The sequence below is a fragment of the Manacus vitellinus genome, unplaced genomic scaffold (assembly GCF_001715985.3).
Source record: "Manacus vitellinus isolate BGI_N305 unplaced genomic scaffold, ASM171598v3 scaffold_22_pilon, whole genome shotgun sequence".
Taxonomy (NCBI): domain Eukaryota; kingdom Metazoa; phylum Chordata; class Aves; order Passeriformes; family Pipridae; genus Manacus; species Manacus vitellinus.
Window position 1 is genome coordinate 4,152,753 of NW_021939632.1, and position 20,002 is coordinate 4,172,754.

A 20,002-nucleotide genomic window follows, 5' to 3' on the forward strand; every position below is an offset into this window, starting at 1 on the left:
TAATGGTGTTTCACTATGAGTTAATACAAACACACACACTCCCTTCATCCCATATATTTATAAAACAACAGAGTATCCAGCTAATGTACCTTTTCACTGTCAACATGCACAATATCTTTGGCTTCAGGATCTTCCTCCCATAGTGGAGCACCTTCTGGATCCTTGAGAAAGGCCACCATAGACTGTAATAAATAGGGAAAAAAGCTTTTAAAGAAAAACTAATGGAAACCATGAGACATCCAATCTCAAATCCACGCTGTCATGCAAACCCCATCCAATCAGTGCCTTTGCTTTTCTGCTCATATTCTCATCTGCTCTAATGCAGATTAGCACAAATCTCCAATTGGTTGCAGAATCAAATGATACGTGGGTGTGTACCTTCCTCATAACTGATATTCCAACTTATCAGTTCCCACTTCCACTATAAAAATGAGGAAAACAGCGTGGCAGTGGACCAAAACACAGAGAGTAGCTTCAAGCATCCTTTAGAGAGCTCTTTCAATGGTACTGGATCTTCCACAGCTACTCCCTGGGTTAGCAGGAAAGACTTCTCTTTTTGCAGAGGTCAGGTTCCCATGCCCTTCACCATATCCAAGTAACCTTTGAATCCAACAGGAGTAGCTGGAGGGCACACTGATACTTGCTGTGAGCAAAAGTAATGAACTCCATACTTAGAGATCAAACTGCTTATTTGGTCAAAGGAAAAATAATCCACCAATAGTTCCCTCTGTGACCCATCTACCTAGAAAGTGTACTCAATGGATTTTTTTAAGTAGGAGAGTAAGAAGCAAATGTGACAGGAGAATTAGGAAGTACCAGATCCTATGATTTTGCAGCTCCGACATCCAACAAGCTGAGTACATTTGCACATGTACTTTGTAATTGCTTTACCTGACTGACATGCAACCAACAATCACAGACCACAGATACCCTCTTTATCATACAGAAATAAGCTCTGATGGCTCTGATTTCAGCCTGAGCCTGAAGGAAACTCCAGTCCTAAGTCAATGAGATACTCTCCATGGATTCTGGCAGTCACGCTGCCCCTCATTTTCAGCTGTACATGGAAGTACAGGGTTATCACTGTTATCTTCTGCTGTCTCTGCTCTAGGAAACAATACCGGGTTTTCCATGTTCATTCACCACTCATATTGACTCCATTTCTTCCTCTGTGGCATTGATTCTAGGTGTGTATCCACTCCCAGACAGGATCTCTGCCACACCAGTAACATAGTGAGGTCTCTGAGGAGCTTCCTTCAGTGTAAGAGTGAGTGGACGATGCTGCCACAGCACTAAGGAAGCTCACACAGAGCTGGAGCAAAGAAAAGCTTCATTAAAGCTTTTTCAGCCCATGTGATAATTTGCCAAAACAGCCCATGACTGAAAAGCAGAGCTGAGCACATACTAACGCACACCAAAAACATCTGCCTAAAAGCCTAAGTGTGGTATTCCGCCTTCCTAAGAGCAGGTGAACAGCACTCCTGGTGACACATGCCACTTGCTGGAACAGTCTCAGAGACACTTTTGCTGCCTCTCTGCCTTTGGTGGGGCTGTTCTGGTACAACATCCCACCAGCTTATCAACAGGGAGGAGAATTCAGTTCATTTTCCTGCATCTCGGTACTGCGAGGCTCGTGAGGATTCGGAGCTTACGGCAGGATCCATTTATTGCATTTTTATTTCTGTCTACTTGCACAGCTAATATTGAAGAGATTTGTCTTATCAAAAGAGGCAGCATACATCAGTCACCAGACAGCATGCAAAGCACTTAATGTACACAGTTAGAAGACCTAAGGGGCGAGGTAGTAGTGTTAGGGCCACAAACACTTCAAGAAGAAATTTGTTTTAAAATGGCATTAGCAGAGAGAAGAGCTAGCTGGGGGGGAAAAAAATATAAAATCAAGTAATTTACAATGGAGTTACAGTGTAAAAACTCTAAACCTAGAGGCATTAACATCCCAAATGATGTCCTAGGAAGACTAATAATATGTGGGGAAAGGAAAGAAGAGGACAAAACAGCAGCGACCTTTAGGACAGCTGCATCAAGTTCTGCTCACTCTCTGTCTGCACAGACCTCACCTACACACTGGAAGGGAGGAGAGGGGGGTCAACATTTTAAACAGTTAATGAGTGTAATTGACTCTGCTAGTTTCAAGAATTCCTGTATGCCAAGCTCAGTCATGTAGAAACAGATGCGGTTAGAGGATGGGGGATTAAAGAGATTTAATTCATCCAGCCTCTCCCTCTCAGCCAAGACAGAAAAAATTAGATGTGTAATGTCTTCTGGCAGGAGCAGGCAGGGCATTGCCTTGCCCTCATTTCTCCATGTGGCGAAGAGAACTTCCCATATTGCTTTAAATAGGGAATAACAACACCCAAACAAACCACAGCACTTTCTAATCACAGAAAAGCACTGCTCCCCAGGCTGCTGGGTTAGAGACCACAGCAAGGTCCAGGGCACAGCAACCCTAGTGCTGGAGAACCAGCTACCTTCCTGTCCTGCAGTGATATGGTCAGGACTTGTTTTGACCCCACAGAGCCGCAATGGGCTGTAACCTGCTGCCCGAACCGCTGTGACAGCTTTGAATCTTAAACATCAATTCAGCAGAATACAGGACATGGCTGCTACAAGCAAGCAAGTTTTAACAGGAGAACTGGTGATCATATACACAGACCTAAGTTTTAACCCGAAAGAAAAGTATACAGAAACACATCCCTGTACTCTTCACTCCTTTGAAGTGTCATGCAGTAGGGATGCTAATAAGAAGACTTGCCTCGATTTCAGACACACACTCCTCACAACAGCAAACTTGAAACAGATTCAGAGTTTAGAGCAGGACCAATTTATTGGGTTAGTCTATTCCCTTTGCTAGTCCTGAGCAGATTCATACTTTAATGAGTTTTCTCCATTTTAGGAGGAGGGTAAAACTCTCCCTGTAGTTTGTAATCCAGAAAAGGTTTCATCATGTAATAAACATAGCCTGGATTCTGGCCTTATGGCACTACTGGGGATTAGGATATGGTGTGGCTAAAGCAATATATGAACAGACATTCCAGGTTACATCAAAGACTGATCTAAGCTTAGGTTTCCAACAGCAGATCCCTGCAGATACTTGGGGAAAAGACATACTAATACCATTCTTATATAGCATACACAGGTATATGTTCTCAATTTCTGGCCAAAAGTGATTAAATTTATAGACTCTGCACCAGCTATTGTATATGGACCTCTGTGCTTGCTAATTATCAATGGATCTATCTCTTATGACTACATACAACTGTTTTTAAGACTCCTAATTCTTGGCTTTTGCAATATGCAGCTACAAGTTCCAAGACTTTCCCCAAATGCCATTGTTTGCACACAAGTTTAGAGAAAAAAGAGGTAATCACTGCCTTTTTTAAGCTACGCAGTTACACAAACATCAATCACAATCTCCTCCTTTTTTTCCAAGTGCAAGGATCTTCACAGAAGTATTCAAGCTGTTTGTGCCTCTCATCAGCCTCTCTGTCCTTCTGCAGTACTTCTACACCTTTCACTTGATGTGGCAACCAGAATCTCACATAAGATACAAGATGAAGGAACCAAACGGACTCAAGACTCAAGGTGAAATACCATTTCCTTTTTTGTTCCTAATCATTTGACAGAAAGTACTGTTAAGCACAGGGCTTATATTTTCAAGCCAATCACTGTCCAGCTGGCAATTCAAAGCCCATTACAACAATCTACATTACTCCAGCATAGCTGGAGTTTCTTTCCCCGTCTTGTTCATTGCCCCCCACAAGTTCCAACTTTCACACTGACAAGCCACTTAGTATGGTGAGAACCTGAGCCCCTCTGCAAAGAACTGGAGATACTTTTTAAAACTATTCCTAATAATTCTGAATCACTGAACTTTGTTCTCTTGCATTCCATCCCCCTTTACTAGATATCCAAAATAGCTCAGATCCTAACATATGTCTCAGAAGCAGGAGGTTCTGACTGCTAAGTAGCTTCCCCCCACTGTGAACACCGAGCTACTCTTTATTCCTCATTTTTCTAACAGTAAACCCACAAGGGCATCTCTGCTAATTACATAAGAATTTAGTTACTTTAAGAAATGAAAAGCTTTTCTTAAAAACCTGAGTACACTATCAGCTGGATCAGCCACATGTATGAAACTGCTGATTACTTCAGAAGAATCCTTTTACAGTTCTTCAGGGCTGTGTCCATCATTCTCCAAAATGTCATACATATAATATTATGTCTACTGGATGCCTGGAAAGGAGATCTAAGTTTTATTGCCACACATTTGTTGAATGAAGTGAAACAAATCCTTTAATCTCCCTGTTCTTCAGTCTGTCCACCCGTCTGTAAAATGAGAATGATACCCTAAGTAACTGTGTTGCTCTGCTTCTCACTGTTTGTATGTACTGGGAGATTCCTGACAAACACAGCTGAGAGAGAAAAACAAAGGTCACTGGCTCAAAAGAAGAAAACATGGAGAAGAAGTGGAATAGAGGGAGAAATACAGAAAATATTCAGGCAGCTGCCAGCAGTGGAACAAGTAAACACTCAGCTGAGTTATATGACCACTGCCCAGCTCTGACCCACTGCCCAACCTGTAAATCATTAGTGGCTGGTTTCACAGGGGCAATTAAATTAAGAAAGACTACAGTCTCTAGAGTGAGGGAGCTGAAAAATCCCTCTTCAATGCCCAACAGAATCCCCTATTCCCTGTCCATGGGACGCTGCTTCCTTCTCCCCAGCAGGCTGGGCAAAAGGGAGAGGGGAAATGCTCATCACAAAACAGCAACTGAAGAAATAAACAATCAGATTCCTGTTGTGCTATGATTGCCTCTCAGCCCATCACTCCCTGGAGTGCTGCAGGTGCTTTCCACTTGATCTGATCTGTAAGGAAGAGTCACAGCACTAAGCCTTGGTTGCAGCACTTTATGGAGGGCAGGAAAGACATGTCATGTATTGTTCAAACCACCCAAATTTAGCCAACTAGCAAGTCTCTCTCTGCCCACCACTCACCAAGGCAAAAAAAAATCACCAGCTGCATTTCCTCACTAAGTACAGAAGCAGCTTCAGGCAGTTGCTGACTAGGCTGGGTATCTAACATTGCCCTTCCTAGTTCCAGGCAAGATTTCTACTGCAAAAGATGGGAATATATACAGCCCCATTCTTACCACCTCAGGCAAATCCTGCCTGACAGCTCCAAGTGAAGGTAGACTTAATTCAAGCCAGAGCACACTTCCAAGACAGTCCCCCATTAGCTACCCCACAACTCTGGCTGTAAAACCAAAGTCCAGAGCAAGCACGCTTAGGAACAGCCTCTCTGGCAGACTCAGGTTCATGCAGCATCTCATAAAGGCTTTCCTCCATCCCAAGGCAACCCCCTGAACAAACCAGAAAGGGGATATACATGGAACTATGTCAACATGGGGTGATGTCATCAAGCCTCCACAAGACCCATGATGATGCAGAGCCTGGGTTTGCTGGAGGAGGAAGAGAAATGGGAATGGGGCATCAGAGCTGGACAGCAATGATTTCTGGAAGCCAAGTCATTGCAGGGCTGTAGCCTCATGTAAGTACAGTCTCAGTGCTTCACCAGGGCTTTGCAAAGGAAAGCTGCACACTTTTGGCCTGCTCACTGTGCTTTTAGTTCACTATTTCCGCAATCATCAATATCTACACATTCATTTCATGTTTCATGTCTTCTCTCCTGCCTTGCCCAGAGAACGTTGCTTTCTGTTGCTTTATGTCAAGATTCACTGGAGAAGAAGAAAGGTCATTTTATCCCTGATGCACTCAGAGCACATCCACAGGAACTGCAGTTCCACAATCCAATCAAAGATAAGGCCACTCAGCACTCTTTAAAGCTTATAAACACACAATCTAAGAATCCCAGAGAACTCCTTATCAAAATGCAGTATCAGCTAAGACTTTTAGTTATACTACCACTAAGAGCACCTTGTAATCAAAACAAGAAAATCCTTATTTGTTACCAGAGTGCAGGTAAACTTACAATTTACCTTACAGTTCAACATGGGCTCAGTCTTTCAAATCATTCACAACATTCCCAGATCTGTGGTTGGCAGACATGTTTACACATGAAAACCCTTAGGCCATTCTGACAGCTGTTTATCAAGATTAACCCCCTCCCTTTTCACCATGAAAACATACCAACACCTCTTTTTTTTAATCCACAAATGTCTCACCCATATCTAGCAAAAGCAAAAGAATAATAAGGAAATATTTAAATTTACCTTCAATGTGACTGCTCTGTTATATGGAGTATGAAATGCACCGTCCCTGTTGAACAAGGAGTGGGGAATAGTGTTAACTTACAGGAACGTTACTAGAAATCATACAGCTGCTCTTCCTCACTTCCCACTAACCAGAATAAAATTATCCCACCCAAGCCACAGAACTAAGCAGAATTTACAGTGCAGCAATTTAAGGGTGGCAAAAAACAAGAGTAAGGGAAAAGGAAGGGTGTAAAAGAGAGTGTAAAGCAAACGGGTTCCTAGTAAACCATTTCCTCCCTGACACTTTAACAAGAATAGTTACCAAGGTATGATTTTTGGAGATGGAGATGCAGCTTCTTGGTGTATCTAACTGTATTCCTATTCCTATTATTTTCAGGAGGAAAATCTCTTGCTGTCTCACTATACTTGTCTTTCTCCATTTAGTTTACGAAGCACTATCTCAAGTCAGAAAAGCACAGAGAGGTGAAACGACTTGTCCAAGGCCAAGCAGGCACTGCCAGCAGCCAAGTGACAGAGAAAGCAACACGGATCAAATCTCAGGCATCAGTCCTGTGCACTGGGCAGTTTTAGTCCACTGGACATCTCTCCGTGACCCTGCCTGTGGTTTTAGTGGACTCTATTCAACAAAGAATAAATTTATCTCAACTTCTGTCACAACACACACTTGCAAACTGAAGAAATGGCAACTAATTTCCCACATCAAAGGATAAAAAATAAGTCATCTTAATGCTGCAGCAACATGGAGCTGAAAGGAGAATGAACAGTTCTAATGGGGGAATCAACAATTTGGAACTACAAATCCCATCCCAGAACTCACTTATAATGGAGTAAATCCACTCCCTTCTCCTTTGTATTAGGATCTACCTTCATCTTCTTGCATAATTTTCGGCTTTCAGTATCACTGCAAAAAACATATATTGGAAGAAAGGTTACCAGAAAAGAAAATCAAATGCATTCAGTTCTGAGAACTCATTGCTGTGCTTCCTTATCAGCAATTAATTCCAACTAACAGTAATTTGGAAGCTGTTTAGCTAAGTTTGTAGAACAAGCATTGTGAAAAGCTGCATTAGTCAATTTAATTTCTCTGTTTGCTTGGTCAGAACACAGTGAACTGTTTTAAAATCACATTCCAAAGCCATGCCCTAACCAATAGAAAAGCAGCTCATTCCAACATGTTGAAGTACCTCAGCAGATCTTCTGTCCATAGGATTAACACAAAATTTAGGAAGTCAAGTTTCCAATAAGCCCATGCTACTGTTAGGGTGATGGTCAAAGAGCACTATTTGTGAAAAGATTCAAAGGGAAAAAAGTAGGTCAGCTTTTACATCTGGCAGAAGATAATACAAAACCAAAAAAAACCATGTTCCTGGTATGTCCAAGCCCAAATCACAAATGTTTAGCCTTAAAAAGGCAGAAAACAAAAACCAGTTGAAATTCTGGAGCCCCAGGCCCAGCAACCCCATTCATTTTAGGTATGAAGGATGTGTGCTGGAGCCACACCTGGCAAGTAGAGGTAAAGACCATCTGCCACAGCTCCTGAAGGAAGATATAACAGCAGACAGACCTGGTGCAGGTGGTCTTCAAACTGAACGAGAACTAATCACTTTCAGCACCAGATTAGGCCGAGTTTAAGAACAGAGAAAGTCGCGGGAGAAAACTGCATATACATTTGTTTTGGTGGCCAAGTAAAGGGTCTTTGTGGCCTAGCTACTGATCTAAGCAAAGCGAAGTGAAGCCATAAGGAGACTTCAAGCTGAAGTGAATGAATAGTTCATTGAAGACCTGGGGAGAAGAGTGAAATAGTACAAGTACAAAGAAAAGAGGATGATTCACATTGACAAGACTATTCTTTGCATTGACAAACAGCAAAATTAAACAGCTTGGAAACTTGTTCCCACAGAGGACAACTTGTACCTTTTACACAGATAAATCAATTTAGAAAATGAAAACACTGAAAACCCATCAAGTTTAAACTGATTAGAGACAACAAGATGCAGGGCTTGCAAGAGCCCCACCAAATTAAGTGCTGCTGCCAGAACTGGTGCTAATTCTCCTCATGTTCTCCAGCTGCCTTTCTACAAATGTGAGGAACAAGGAACACTAAATTCAGAGTATGCTGCAGGTGAGAGTGCACCTTATGGGAAACTTCCCAAACGTTTATGGTAGATGGAAATGAGGAAGGGTGTGCTATGGACACATGCAGCAAAATCAGAATATTATGCTGAAGATGGAAATGAGCATTTTAAGGAACTAACAAAGCAACTACCACACCTGGAAGGAGCACTTATATAGAAGCATGTTTATCTGAAGAGTCCTACTGAATTCATACGAGTTTTGCATTTTCGGATCATAGTCAAAGCTAGTCACTGTAACCTGTAAACACTCCTTTTGCTTCTCCAGGAGGCTGGAGATCTGAGCCTGAGAACTGAAAAATATGACCATGTCTCCTTGTAACAAAACTAGATTACAGAACAAATACCCTAGATTTGGAGTTATGCCAAGGAACATGTTTGCCACATGGAGTTTGTACTGAAACTTAGCAGCAACCTCAAACCCAAGGGTCAGAAGCATCCTGCCTTCTCTCACCTGCAGTCCTCCAATGGTCCCATGGGCTAAACCTAAATGACTCGAAGGTCAGGGCATCTCTGGAGGAGACACTATTTTCAGATCATCCTCTCGTGTTACCCCAGACAGATTTAGAGGCACAGAGAACTCTCGCGGCCCTGCTGCAGCTCACTGCCAGACAGCCTGAAGTCAGCCTGCACCATAGTCAACTTTGGTAAATGCTCTTCTAGACACTTCCAAATGTTTCCAGTATACACATGTATTTGTGGCTATCTCAGCTTTGCCCAGACAAATGTGAACAAGTGTAATGCTGAAACCCACTTCAGGCAACAGGGTCTGTCAACCCCCAAGATGTGCAGACCAATTGTTCTGTCATCAGCAGAGGATTAAAGTGGGTATCAAGAGAATTCTGTTGCCAGTTCTACCACCTATTCACTGCAACTTCAAACCATACAGTCAAGAAAGTGTAATTTTCCCTTATATATCATTAGAGATCTGGATGGATAGTCGTGTTAGGAAAGTTCTGCATGGTTTATACTGGAAAAAGGCTACAAAACATTATTACTGAGCTACATGTGCAAGCAAGCAGATAGCAACTCCTACCACTCTAACTCCTAACAATTCATCTTCTGTTTGCACGAGTTTCTATTAAAAAAAAACTGATAAGAATAGCTGTTTCATTGGAATCTAAGTCTGCCCTGCTTTCAGGATTTCTACTTTTGCAGAGATTCACACAGCTGCCTGAATGCACAGCCATTATCACAGGAAAGAAAGCAGCAGTTTGCTCCAGTATATCTCCTACCATTTAGGAAGCAGATTCTCTGCACCGCTGCATTGAGAGTTTAGTCTGTTTATGCAAGCTATCTGTACTGATGCAAGGGATGGATGAGGAGCAAATTCCCAGAATAGGAAATGTCTAAATACACATCAGTAATTTTTTCATGCATCAGTGCAGATTTTTGCACATGCCAGATCCACCAGTTCAGATGCTATACTAACAATTCTTTGGAAAAAGCAGAAAAGGAGATTTACAGAAATGGCAGAGATGGACTCATTCTGCTTTCCCTTCTGCCTTCCCTTCCAGACAGACAAAAATAACCTGCAAAGAGCAACCTGCTCTGATATCACTTGCTAATGACCATTATTCTTAATAAGAGTAAATATCAACACAGATGCAGCCTGCTCTGAGATTTGTCTCTCTTGAATCTCAGCCAACAGCCTCTCTCTGAAGATGAGCTCTTCAACTCTCACATGGGAGAGGGTAATTAGGACTCCAGTTCTCACAATTTAATTATATCACTTGAAGAGGCAGTGTAAGAGTTTGTTATAATGACTAAAAGTAAAAAAAAAAAAGAAAGAAAGAAAAAAAAAAAGAAAACCCCCCACGACCCAAAAAAGACCCCCAAAATCATCACTGTACCACCCAGGCCAAGCCACTCCAGACAAGGCACCAGGCTCAGGAAATACTGGTTTGAGGATGAGGTCAGTAATATATCCCCAGCAGCCATCCCATGCTGTTTCCGTCCAGAGCAATTCTAACCTTTGCAAGTCCCTGCTGTGCTATTGCTGAAGGGACCCCTGCAGGCAGTCCTACAATCATCCAGCATTACCTCCCTGGAAAATCATCCAAAGCATCAACCTATTTTCAATACCACAAAGGACCTAACCAGCAGCTGTCTATGTGGTAATAAGGTCAAACCTTAAGTGGCACGATAGCACGGATTCTTTCCACTCCCACAGGCATGTTCTCCACACTTCCCTTCCCACAAAACCAAAGCAGGGCTCCCAAACGTGCCTTTGCTGGAGAAGCGAAGACATACAGCAGCTTGGTAAAGAGAACAATAAAATGAAAGATCCAAGTCGACCTAACTAAGCAAGAAGTCTAAATAACAGCAAAGATAGCGTGCATCGCAGGAATACGTCAGCCCTTTCCATTCACATGCCCATCTCCTCTACTGGGACACATTTCTGTCATTTGGGGTTACGATGGAGCTGGCAGGAAGCCCAACTGGAGCACTCTCTGTAAACCTCTGGGGTCCCTTGTCAGCATTAGCATGCATGAATAATCCCTTAGCACAGGCAGCCAGCTGTTAACAGGGCAGGAGGAGGGTGAGGGACTTGTGAAGGAGATCTGGCTTCCTTTGGCTCACCAGCACCTGAAGGGGATGTGTCACAGGTATTCCTTAGGAGCAGCACAAGATGCTCTGCCTGTGCAGGGCTGCCCACAAGCCTGGAAGCTCATGGTCATAAGGATGGAGAAGCAGATCAGATATTGATGGCAGCTCCCAGTGGCAGGAGCAACACAGAAAAAGGCTTTTGCAGCAATGTGTCAAGGTAATTTGGAGAGAGAAAGAACAGAGGATAAAACTAGACAGGAGGAACACAAAATAAGACCCAGGAGTTTGGCTGCAGTTTAAGTCACAGTGGTTTCTAAAAATAAAACAAGTCCAAGCTGGATGGATCCCAAGTAAGAAATGGTGCATGGAGGTGGCAGTGCAAAAACCCTTCCCTGGGGCGAATTCAGATAGGTCCTGATAGGTCATTCCTGAAGGAGCATGGTAAGACCAAACAACCTCAGCAACATTCTCTTTCGTGAGCACAGATAAAACCTTTTGCAGCTTCCTTACCACGTAATGCTGCCCACTGGCTTCTCATGAAGAAGGGAAAACAGCCCCATGACCACATCAGCCCCTGGGGAGGAAGGATCTGGAATGACTGTCAAACCCCCTCTTTGGAAAAATGTTCAGGTCTCCAGTTGCCAACATAACAGCAGCGTGTGCACGTGCTGTGTGGCCGTGTCACTTCACTGCCACTGTGCTGGCACCTCCAACACTTTGCAATGCAGACTGCACCCAGCTTTCTTTTTCATCCACACCTACAGTATTTCCAGGCACAAGAGAAGTAATAATAAAAACGCTGACAGAACCAATTTAAGCAACGAGGTCAGTAAATCTGCCTGCACAAGAACTATCTCATTCCTCTATCAGCATATCATGTAACCACATGCGAACCACAGACCTCACAATCTCGAAACAGATTTTCTCTTTTATCTGTACATCTGCCCATCTGAAACAGGGCTCAAAACCCATGTAGATTATGCTTTAGCAGTCCCTTGTATCACGGTTGTGCCTGTAGACTCTAATGCAACAGAGGCTCTGCTGTATCAGTGGCTGAACAGACAAACGCTGTCACTGTCCCAACAGCTGGAAGAGACAGAACTGAGCAGGTAAGGAAGACGAACAGGCTTCAAGAGCATGGTAATACGGCAGAGCAGAAACAGGACTGCTTACCCAGCAAGCCTCCCAGCACTGGAAAAGCTTTGGAAGGTACTAGTCAAAGCTGTCATCTTGTTACCAGCACAATCTCTCATTCTTCTCTCTATCATTTAAGTGCTTTCATTCTTTTATGTCACAGTGAAAACCATCTTACAGAGAACAACTCCAGTTATAACTTTAGGGAATTTCAACTGCAATTTCAGCCCAGCCATGAGAAGTGAATTATCAAAGAGGGTTTCCCAGCCCAATGCACAGTCTCTGCAATACCCTCTGGCTACCTTCCATAGAATACCCTTTCTAGACAACAGACTGATGAACATCCTGAAAAAGCATGGAGTTGAGATCCTGCCAAACAACTAATTGAGCTTGTGACCCAAAAAAAGCAGCAAAAGGAGTGTCAGCAGCAAAAATGTCCTCAAGCCACCTAAAAATAAAAAACACATTTGCACTTGCAAACCTAATCTGAAAGAGGAAATCAGTCAGTTGTAGTCAGATGTGCTCCTGCAAGGTTTCAGAATCAAAAATGCAATTCATTAGCCATTGTTGAGGACAATATAGGATTTTGACTACGCTCCTTGTAGTCATCGATCCCACCCTCCAACAAAGACTGTGTGATCCATTTACAATACAGCAGTTTGTGTACTTTGCTGACCAAACAAAAAAATATCGACTCTTGCACAACTCTCCTCCTCTCAGACTGCAGGCATTGCCTGTCTCCCCATCATCCTCACTCCTCCCTCCCATCCCAGGACAGCAGCTGCCACAGCTACTGCTGCTGACAGTATGTAAGATCTGTAAGACTCCTCATACTCTGTAATGATCCCAGACCTTTCTGTACTCACTCCCTTGAGACAGATCTGAAATTAGAAATGAAAAAAAAAAATCACTTCTCAAACCATCAGCCTGGCTTGCAAAAGCACTTCTCCAAAGAGCTGAATGGTAATGGCTTTCATCTACTCAAACAGAAAACCCATACTCAGCTACTGGTGCAGACAGGCACTTTGATACTCCGCTCCTGAGTGAGGTTTAAGAACCTGCAGGTATCAAAATAGGAACAGGACCCAGGAGAAACGGATGCAGAAGTAATCAGCATAGGAAGCTTAAATACAAGATTTGTCTTGGAATACAAAGCAACATTTTGCTCCCGTTCTAGGTTCCTGATGGAAATTATCTTATAAAAGGAGTAACAATAGCAACAGGTTTCCATAGCACAGAACAAAGGAGCCACTCAAACAGCCCGGGAGATGAAAAGCTTGAATCTTTTAAGGGATGGGGGAGCATGAAAACCAAAACCGGAAAACATACTGCTGGAAAGAATTAAAGATAAGGATTAGCACACAAACAGGACAGACTCTCATCTGAATTTAGGGCTGATTTTACCCCCTAGAATACAGCAAAAATTCCCCCTGTGACCTGCAAGGTGATTGCAGACTTCTGCTCCAAATGCTCCCCTGGAACGTGCCAGGAAAGCAAACAGAATAATCCATGTGCTGTGGAGACCCAGCACCACTTGTCACCCAATACAAATAACTCCCTGTGCCCATTAGTCAATTAGAGAGGCCACAGATCTATAGGAATGAGATTAAAAAGAAGTATTTTCTGAAAATTAAAACCCATGAGATGAATTCTCACTGCCAAGCAAGAGTAAGCCAAAAAGCTGAAAGAAAACCAAGACAAAAAGGTAACAGGTATCGTCATAACGTCAAGCAAAAACAATTAAGGGGAAAAATTATAAGCTCCAGCCCTGCAGAAAGTCAAGAAGTTATTAATGAATGGTACTTTCCATGGAAATACAAATTAGCAAGAGGCACTTGGCAGCCCACACACCTGCACAGAAATAAGGTGAACACATTCACAGGAGCCACCAAAGGCTTTGCATACTTCTAAAACAACTGAACACAAACTGTTTGCAAAGCAGCAGCTTTCCTCATCAGGCCTCCACTAACTCACACAACCTGGCACAAGGGAACACTGCCCTAAAGTGGGACACAAGGTGACTGCCACTGTCTTTGAGTTCACATTAATCTAAGAACTCGACAAAAGCAGGTTTTGAACACGTCACCTACAGATACACAGACACTGCAGCACATTGTACTGTTCCTTTGGTGCCTGTTTCATGACTTTTAGCTGCTCTATAAGCCCGGAGAGGATGGATGCTGAAGGATGCTTTAAATAAAGTACCGGATGCAGGAAAATGGAGGAAACTTTCTTTACATTAAATCTTAGCTTGCTTACTCTTCTTTTGGTCTGAAAAGCAGCAACATTGAAGATTCAGTTAATGAGCAATTCTACGTAAAACACATGGAATACTCACGGTTATGATGAAACTTAGACATGAGCCCACGCTCATACATCCAGCCACTACTGTGGATTTTAGTTAAATTATCTGCATTTCTCAACTAATGCAATGCACCAAACTGAATGGGTCTATGTTAGGAACTGAGAGCCTACTTAAAAAAAGAACCTTTTTCAGACTGGCATAACACTTCCTGCATGGTCACTCTTACAGGAAAATAAAAGGGTTTTAATGTGAATGAGCATTAACCACGCAGATGGGTTATGACAGAGACAAGAGGAAGGCATCGAAAATCTATGCTGTAAATGCACAGTTTGCCCATATAAATTGCATCCACACAAGGACCATACTGTCAGTATAACTCACTTGCAAAATATTCCTGAGGAACACTTGCATTCCTCCCCTGGACCAGCTGCAAATGGAGTCCCTGCTACCTCCCTCAGGCTGGCACCTAAAACTAAGTGCCATCCACTCTGGAGCTGACATTGCCCTTTGCCTTCAAAGCTACTGTAGAAAAAGGCAGAAATCCCAGACACTGCAAATCTACTTGGATGGAAAGCACTGCATCAGGGCAAGAGCAGCACTCCTCCTTTTTTTTTTTCCTCTCAATTAGATCTGGTCATTTTTATTCGCAATTTCAAAGCTTTTCATCAGCTTTAAAGTTCAGCTACAAGTAAGGCAGATGAGTAGACTTATTCTCTTAAATCCTACTTCTGAGTGGCTTCATAGGAGTGAAGGTAAAAACTAGAGAGCAAAATGACACTTTACACCATCTGTACTAGCAGCCTTATTTCTGAAATTTCTCCCTGCTATGTCAAAGTATTAAACGCATTCTTCTATGATTGTGTGTATGGGTAAAGCCTTTCCGTATCAATGCATTAGGAAATTAGAAATTTGTCAAGATTTCATCTAAAAGGCAGATAAACACAGATATTGGGGGTTATCCCAGAAAGGACAACTACTCGTGAGATTTGGCTCTCTTGTGAACCAGCACGTTTAGCTGTGTAGCCTTGAAAGGACTTCTTTACCAGCCAAATTATGGTCTTACCTTTATGTTAAGTGTCATGGGACTGCTACAACAACAATTATTGGGGATGGGCACTACAAGAACAAGGCACATGACACACAAAAGGGACTAAAAGAATGACACACTAAAGCAGAAAAAGTGGGACTAAAACCAAACGAAAATTAGTCAGACATTTTAACCAGATGGCATTTCCTCTTCCTAGCAGTCTGATGTGCTAAAGCCAAGCACACGCGTTATGACAGCAGATGGAAATCACACAGCTTTGTTTATGTTTGGGACCTACAGCAAAGGGAACCATGCAAGTTTGAGCAGAGAATAATTACCCAGAGCCAAAGAAATGGGTGTTTTATTGAAAATACCAATCCACAATTGGGCAGGAGTTAGAGTTAATAAAAAACTCGAAACAATTCACTAACAAGAAAACCCACGAGTGTTCACTAAATCATACTCAGGATGGAAAGAGCTACTTTCAACCTCTTCAAAGCTGCATCCGACCACAGTGCGCTTTATAACCTGCCAAGCACATTTTCCTCTCTTAAAAAAAGCCATTTTACTTTCTTTCCACTTCATCCAAACTAGTTACACTCTTCCAAGTAACATCAGTCCTTGGCCATACCGTTGCCTATCACAAAACCCACTCAAGAAGGCTAGAGAGTAACTTTATAAGGATTATTCTTCAAAACCAGACCTCAGGACATCATAAATTGGGACTTGAGCTTTGTCCGCTTTAAAGACAAGCAACAAAACCTTTGGCTTTCACTCAAGAGGCAATTCCATCTTTTTGTGTTCCCAGGCACATCACTTTGTACCTTTTACTTGCCACTATAAGGACCTGCCAGGAGTTTTTATTTTTCTCAAAACTCCTCTTTTACTTGACCACATCAACGCTTTACCCTCAGCTGTACCACGCCTCAAAAGACAAATGATGCACAAATGTTTTGGGAGATGTGGTGGGATGCAGCACAAACTCCAACCTGCTGTTAGAGTTAGCAGCAGCCACTTTCTCACAAAAGGACATGACATTTTCTTTTTTGCAGATATCTTAAGCTTTCAACTCCTTATGATGCCCTTAATTTTTCCAAATTTCTATCAACCTACAACTAAAAAAATAACTCAGTAAATAGCCCAACCCTTTGCTTTTTTACATGCCCATTCCAATAGTATCTGAACGCCCTACAGAGCACTCTTTCATGCTGCTGCAGAATTTTTCCTTTCAAAGTTCTCCAAACTCTTTTTAAACATCGACTAATGAATCAGGCAATATTTACCCAGTTGCCTGGAAAACAGAAACACCTTTTGTAACAGCACAAAGTAACAAGAAGTGACTCATTCACAGCGCCAGGAACAGAGGCTGTAACTCTCAGCGTCTATTAACATGGTGTCTCCCCAAACGCAAGTCCCAAAACTCCTGCTCCCAAGATGACTGATCCATCTGTGGAACACTGAAGATTTAGCAACCTGCAACACTGTGCTCTATCCCCAACACCAGGCAATTTACCAGGCATGATTAATTCAAAATTCCTTTGTCTCTCACACCGCCATTCATTGAACATCAAACGCCTCAGCAAGAAGTTCCTAATTAAAACACGGAAAGGCTAAAATAAAATGTATTTTTGTACTTTACTGGTGGGTCTTTTATTCACAACTGAAATAGCTTCATGTCTAACTGTGTACAGAGCCACATATGCTATCTCAGAACACAGCAGCGAGCAGTGACCACTTCAACGCTGCAAGCAATTCTTGTGCTGCCCCTTCATGTCTAGAAGGAGGTGTCGAAAGGACTGAAATCTCCTGAACAAGGACCTTATCTGCAGTGCCACATGCAAAGGTGTCCCTGGGCACGTGCTCACATGGCCCTGCTCCAGCGTGCCATTAGCACCAGTGAGCCCAACTGAGCAGGAAAGGCAGGCACCTGGCATTCCCAGCCCCACATCTCCCAAGCCCAGGCACTCTGGGGAACTCGGCTACCCTGCCTCAAAGTGACAAGATAAGCGGCAACCTGCTCTAGTCCACACTAACTGTATCAGCAAGAAACCCAAGTATTCTGCTACATTATGCTGAAAAACTAACTTCCCTGGTCTCCTTGAGACCACTCAACCTGGAACTGAAACCTCAGATCTAACCTCTGTCTCATACCACAGATTCAAGAGAAGCCAAAGCCAAGGAGCACAGTTTCCATGCAAACCAGCCATTCAGGCAGCCCCTTCTGGCCAGAAACCTGCACACTCCTCTCTGCTGTATGAAATACAGAACACACTGCAGAGACTTAGCAATCCATAATGATCTCAGTCAGTGGAGTAGTGTGCTCTTGCTTTCTCCTGATGGGAAGGAGAATGACAAAGAAACAAAAAAAGCACCATCGATGAAGAAAGAAAAGGCATGGACTGCCGTCATCGCCACAGGGAAGCAGAGACACAAACCACAGCTCTGCATGTATGCCAGCCTTGCCAATGCTTGGATCTGAAGGCAAAGAAGCCCAGTACAGCGGGATGCGGAAAGCAAAGCCAAAATTTCCTGCTAAATATTGCTGCCAAACAAGACATTTCTTGTCAGTATTTGTAAAACAAATTGAGCCTGTGCTGTAAATATCCCTGCATCTGTGTGCTGTTTGTTTCGGCATGAAGGCTTGCAAATAAGCTTCCCAGCACACTTGCAGCAGGAGAATAGCTTGAGCCACTCTGGCAGGACTCAGCTGTTCAGGCCATACAACTGGCCCTTTGTGACCTGTGACAGACAGCACTCTCTGGTATTACCACTGCAATGAGGTGGGCGGCAGTTTGCAGCCACCTGTATACAATTTTTAAAAAAAAAAAAGCAATAAGCAAAGGAAAAAACCTTTCAAGAAAAAAAAAATTGTTTAGAAGTTACCTCAACGCTTTGAGATTCATTTCAGAATGCTTCAAAAGCTCAGCAAGCAAATCGACCATAAAATTTGGTTCAGGCTCAAACTATTTGTTTGAGGGGTTTCTTAGCATCAGCTAAGACCTCCTTCACCACAGCAAGCCAGTCTTCCAGCTCACCTTGCACCATGAGGCAAGTTCACAAACTCTGTTATAACATCCCTCTGCAGGAATGATAAAAAGAATAGAAGGACATCTCTGAAAAATGCCCAGCTATTTTTTCCAGGTTCTTCCCAAACAAGTGGTCTGAAAGAAAGCACTGCTTCACCCTCCAACAGAGAACTACACCTACTGCCATGTTACAGCATACTGGCCATTGCCTGCCACTCAGCAAGTAGCAATCTGATTGTACCACCATCAAAGCCAATTTTGGGAACCTACTAATCTATTCTCTAGTCTCCCATCCTCTTAGGACATGACACTCACCAGGCTGCTTGTTTCGGCATGAAGGCTTGCAAATAAACTTCCCAGCACACTTGCAGATGGAGAATAGCTTGAGCCACTCTGGCAGGAGTGGGATTAACTCACCTTTCATTAGATACAGGAAGCTTAACTTAAATATTTCCCCACTGTGGTCAGAGGAAAGGCACTGCAGATACCAAGCTTCCTATGAAATGTATTAAAGCACTACCTGAGGAGACTTGAAAATATATTTCTTGCAAGTAACTTCCATAACAAAAGTTTGGTCTAGGTGTCAACATTTGGAAATTTAGAGCATATTAGGGTTTGATGAATTGAAGTTCATTTTACAGCAAAACCAAACAATACATTTCTCTCCCCATCACCATCACTAACAAACTCAGGAGTAGAGACTGGCCCATGGAACTAAGTGCCAAAACTTCCACGGATTTCAAACTGAAGTCCTAAACACAGAACCTTTCCTTCTCCTACTCAGAACTAAAATAAATTCTGGAGATGGTTACTGCTTAGTTATATTAGAGCAGCATTTTGAAGGGCCAGATGAACAGCCTCATCATTCCAGCACTTGTATACACGTCAGGTACACACACACGGCGAACAGTAACTCTGCCAACAGAAAGTAGCCTAAAACCAAAGACACAAAAAGGTGGTGACCACTCCATAGTCAGAAATGGGGCTGATTAGAAACTGAAGTCAAGAGGCTGGCTCAGTATTCTATTTGTTAGCCCTCACTATTGACAACCAAAAATTATTAATCACTGCTTTTGTCAGAAAAGGAGATTGGCTTTCATGGATTTCAGAGGTATGCCAGATCTCCACACAACCTTCACCTCATCAGGATCAATACAATTTACCTGCTGGCTTTTCAGCAGGTGGGAAGTGGTACAGGCTTCACTGACCTCCAAGGAACAGTCCTGCTTTCTGCCAGAGGATAACTTGGAACACTTTGCCCACCAGTTGGACAGAGATGAAAGTGTGTGTGCACTTGGACGAGCCCAGCAGAACGCAAACAGAAGGCCGAAGCGGAGGACTCCACAGGACACATACCTGCCTGGTGGCAGGAGGAGAGCAACACAAGTTAGCCAAGCACAAAAACACGTTAACTTTGATTTACCAATGACTTATTCTGGGTCACTGCTTGACGGATGAGGGTTAGTTTCAAAGGGTTAGTTTCAAAGCACAAAATTTTAAGGGAGTCACATGATGTACACAGCTGACTTTACATTTGTATACAGTGTACAATCTGTTCATATCACGGCAATCCA

The 20,002-nt window shown here is 42.9% G+C and overlaps 1 protein-coding gene across 1 annotated transcript in view; it reads right to left on the reverse strand.

Moving 5' to 3' along the window:
* Positions 1 to 20,002, reverse strand: part of PDIA5 (protein disulfide isomerase family A member 5) — a 112,929-nt gene that overhangs the window by 64,328 nt on the left and 28,599 nt on the right. The window contains exons 5-7 of the mRNA XM_029959894.1: positions 7,072 to 7,155; positions 6,252 to 6,297; positions 90 to 182 (exon numbers count right to left, since the gene is read on the reverse strand). Coding sequence (XP_029815754.1) covers positions 90 to 182; positions 6,252 to 6,297; positions 7,072 to 7,155 — 223 coding nt within the window. The remainder of the gene's footprint in view (positions 1 to 89; positions 183 to 6,251; positions 6,298 to 7,071; positions 7,156 to 20,002) is intronic.